Raw genomic sequence first — 3,978 nt, 5'->3', positions numbered from 1 at the left:
GCGGGCAGCAGGGTCCAGCCTGCCCGGGCAGAGCCGGGAGCTGGAGAAATCCCCTGCTGGTTTAGTGCTTTGCACCTTCAAAGACATAGGCAGCTCTCTCTAATTAACCTTCCCCCACCCTGCCAGGCGGGGAGGTGATTTTATCTTCATAGGGCTGGTGGAAGAAGCAGAGTCTAAAAAACTTGCCCAAGGGCCCCAGTGGGGTCGGTGCCATCTCCGGGCTCAGCCTTGGCAAGGTTGTCCTGCTTTAGAGCCTCCCCGGGGTGCTGCTCCTCCTAGAGGGGGATGGGACCTTCACCAAAAGATGGGGGAGCTTGTGGGGTGGGCTCCCCCTGTTTTGACGGTGCCGGCACGCTTCTGGGTACGGCTGGAAAGGAGAGGGTTCAAGCAGCTGCAGTTGTGCACAGAGCAAAATTGTCTTGGTGTTCTTGCAGGGGTGCTTTGGGGGGTTTTCTTAATGGGTCTGCTTGTCAGGCTGAGGCTGGCAGTACCGCTGAATCCAGCATTGTGAGCCTACATGAATAATGAATAGCCATCACATGAATATTTCAGAGACACAGTCCTGAGATCTCCCAGTGCTGCCTTAGAGGAAAATGGGGGAAAAGTTGCCCAGAAAGAACAATGTTTCCTTTAGGCAAAAATGCACTGGTGTCGTTGGCTTTTGAAAAAGAGCTGCTGCTGCTAAATAATTCTCAGGATTTGCATCAAAAACTGGAGCAGTGGTTTGGCTCCAAGGCAGAAGAAGTTGGGAGGGAAGCCAGCCCTTTTGACACAAGTCGGTGATTACAGTGCGCTAGAAGGACAGCAGACCGTACTTCGTCTATGCAATGGGTTTTGTGAGAAGGCCCAAAGCCATGGCCACCCTCCAAAGAGCCAGCAGTGCCGGGCACTCAGCTAACGCACTTCAAAGGCGCCGCAAGAGGTTCGGCAATGTGCAGGGGGTGCTCGCTCTCCTGGGACAGCATTGCGTTCCAGCCCGAGCGCTGCTGTCAAAGAGCTGAGTTGTAAAAACGTGGCCCAGCAGCAAAAATCGAGTTAATTTTGCATGCCGTGGTATCTGCTGTGTTGTATGGGAGCGGGCTGCAAATCAACAGGTTTTTTGGACTTCGCAGCAGCGTGCACCTCTCCTCCATGCTCTCCTCGGCTGTCTGCGCTCTTGGCACGCACACACAGGTGCCCAGTCGCCTCTGTACAGCTCCTGTGACAGCATCTCTTCCTCAGTGGCCCTTTTCGCTGCATGCAATTAATCCATGCATAAATATCTTCTAGGAGAAGCAGGTTGTCGTGTTTAGGTAGGACCAGAAGCAGCCTGTCTTGCTCAGGTAGGCACAAGGGAGCAACAGGAGTGGGATGAGAAATGTTGAAATTAGAAATAGGCAGGTAAGACTCTAGCCGGGACTCTGATGTCTCAGTTACTCGGCTCACCCAATCTGTATCTCCTTCAGTGTTGCTCTGCTCAAAGCAATCCTCGCTGTGCTGCTGGCGTCAGCGGACAGAAATAATTCCTTAGCATTTATGAAGTGCCCAGAAATGTATCTGTTGCAAGAATGAGGGCAGTTTGTGCATCTGTTCAGCAGCTCCCACAAAGGTGGCGGAAAATATCTGCAGTGACTATCCCTGGGGCACTTCATTCTGCAAACAGGGAATGTCGTGGGAAGAAAGGGCAGCATGTGGGAAAAACATCCCGATCAAAACACACAGTCCTTTGCTCTTCAGGTTACCCTTAAACCTCACCGCCCCGATGCACAGAAGGTTGCAGGTGGTGGACAAAGTCCAAGTCTCCTTTCCCCACCGCACCAGCACTCCTGCGCGTTTCTGTTTCCAGTTCATACCACCGGCCACGGCTGCCCATGTCCCATGGAGGGCCATCGAGCTTTGGACTCTGTACCGGTGGCTGTGTCACCAGCCAAGGACCCTGGCGGTGCCAAGGCCGCGCTGCCGGGGCTGTGCCGATGGGATTATTAAAGCGTTTTGCCACTGGTTGGGCAGCCTGGGAACGGCATCGCGTGTGCCGCGGCTGTGGGGTTAGAAGTGCTGCCAGACCCAAGGCGTGGGGAAAGGCCGGGCTGGCTGGCTGCTCTGGTTGGTGATTATGCAGTGCAGAAGGAAGGTAACTTTTAACTGAAGTATAAAAGAAATACAATAATGAGCACTCATATTACTGCCTCAGTGCCCACATAAAGACCTGAGAGGGTTTTATTAAAGATGACTTGATTAAAAATGAATTTACTAAATCGCTGCATGCTGTCTGCAGCCCACCAGCCTTCCACTGAAGCACTTTGTGTAAATGAAAAGGCGAACGCTGAGTCCCCTTTCATCAGTCTTATTTGCCTGTAGGAAGTGAAGGAGGGGCTGGACCAGGCTGGCGGTGGTGGCAGAGCCTGGGATGAGCATGGCAAGGGTTCAGACGCGCTCGGGAAATTTATGCTGTATGGTTGCCGGCTTTGAAAGGGAGAAGAAAGGAAGAACGGCGTCTTCCTAACGAGTGTCTATCATGGGGAGGCATCACGTAGTGCTGAGCGTGAGAAAAGACCACTCCTGCCCACGGGGGTTTGTACGCTGCCGTGCTGCTGGCGGCCAGCACCTGAAGTTAAGCTTTGCCTGCCTGGGTAGGCAGCGCCTCTGTTTTCCAGGGATTAGCCGGGTTATTCTCCGATTACAACTGATACACATTACAGAGTTATAGTCAAAAACATCTGGCCTTAACCCAACACCCATAAAGGAGAAATGGTTCATAAATCAGTTCACTGTGCAAGAACAGGTTGAGTTGTTTATTAATTTCACCTTCTCTCCCCGCTTGACCTGGACCGGCCGCAATGGCTGCTGTCGAAACTTGTTTGATGGTTTCCTGGCAGGGTGAGCAATGTCCTCCATCCCGCAGAGATGCCCAGGCTCTGGCTAGATTTTGGCAGCTGTCTTGTAGCACACCTTCCACCGCCGCATGCAGGATCCCTCGTTGTCACCATCGTTCCTTGTATGCACTATTAGCTGCGTTGGGATGACAGAGCCCGGGGATGGGGATCCTGCATTGGGCTGGGTGTGTCACAGCGTGCAGAGGCAACCTTGGCCCTGGGAACTCATGGCTTCCCCCGGAGGGATGCACAAAACCCCTGCCCCGTTGCCGGCAGCCGGGACAGGGTTTTGCACACCTCGCTGGCGGCGTTGTTTGCTTCCCGGAGATAGCATCTACACCAGGCCGAAGTGGCGAGCAAAACCAGCCCCTGCAGCCATCGGTGCTGCCATGAGCTCTGCTGGGGCTCACTGCCCTGTGTGTCGCCCCTCGGCCACATATCTTGGGGCGCTGGGTTTAGACCTGCCCCGGGTTTTATCAGTGCCCATGGGGTAATGGTGGGGCTGGTGGCTGCTGGGAGAGTAAGAGATATAGGGCTGGGTTTGGGGCAGGGAGTGTCGGAGAGGCGTGCGTCTGTCCTGAGCGCTATGGGGATGGATGGACGGATTGGCAGGGCAGCTTGGGGATGGATGGTCAGATAGACAAGGCAGCCTGGGGATGGATGGATGGATGGATGGATGGATGGACAGATGGATGAACAGGGCAGCATGGGGATGGACAGACAGATAGGCAGTGTGGCATGGGGATGGACGGATGAATGGGCAGGGCAGTGCGGGGACGGATGGATGGATGGATGGATGGGCAGGGCAGGGCAGCTTGGGGAGGGAGGGATGGATGGATGGACAGACAGACGGACAGGCAAGGCAGCGTGGGGTGGATGGATGGACAGGGCAGCGTGGGGATGGATGGATGGATGGATGGATGGATGGACAGTTGGACAGGCAAGGCAGCGTGGGGATGGATGGATGGATAGATGGATGGGCGGGCAGGCAGGGCAGCGTGAGGCTGGACAGAGGGACGTGCTTGGGCGTTGGTGGGCGGCTGGCGGGCCAGGGCAGCGTGTGGGCGGCTGCCAGACGGATGGTCCGTGAGCACACGGAGCGATGGAGAGGCCGTCCCGTCCCAGG

At 55.3% G+C, this 3,978-nt stretch overlaps 1 protein-coding gene across 1 annotated transcript in view; it reads left to right on the top strand.

Moving 5' to 3' along the window:
* Positions 1–2,816: 2,816 nt before the first annotated feature.
* LSG1 (large 60S subunit nuclear export GTPase 1) overlaps positions 2,817–3,978 on the top strand; it is a 13,235-nt gene continuing 12,073 nt past the window's right edge. Inside the window, exon 1 of the mRNA XM_009883430.1 lies at positions 2,817–2,856. Within this exon, the coding sequence (XP_009881732.1) occupies positions 2,817–2,856 (40 nt within the window). The remainder of the gene's footprint in view (positions 2,857–3,978) is intronic.

The sequence above is a fragment of the Charadrius vociferus genome, unplaced genomic scaffold (assembly GCF_000708025.1).
Source record: "Charadrius vociferus isolate BGI_N301 unplaced genomic scaffold, ASM70802v2 scaffold214, whole genome shotgun sequence".
In the NCBI taxonomy this organism is placed as follows: Eukaryota; Metazoa; Chordata; class Aves; order Charadriiformes; family Charadriidae; genus Charadrius; species Charadrius vociferus.
The sequence above is the reverse complement of the archived record's forward strand: the minus strand, read 5'-3'. Positions and strand labels throughout refer to the sequence as shown.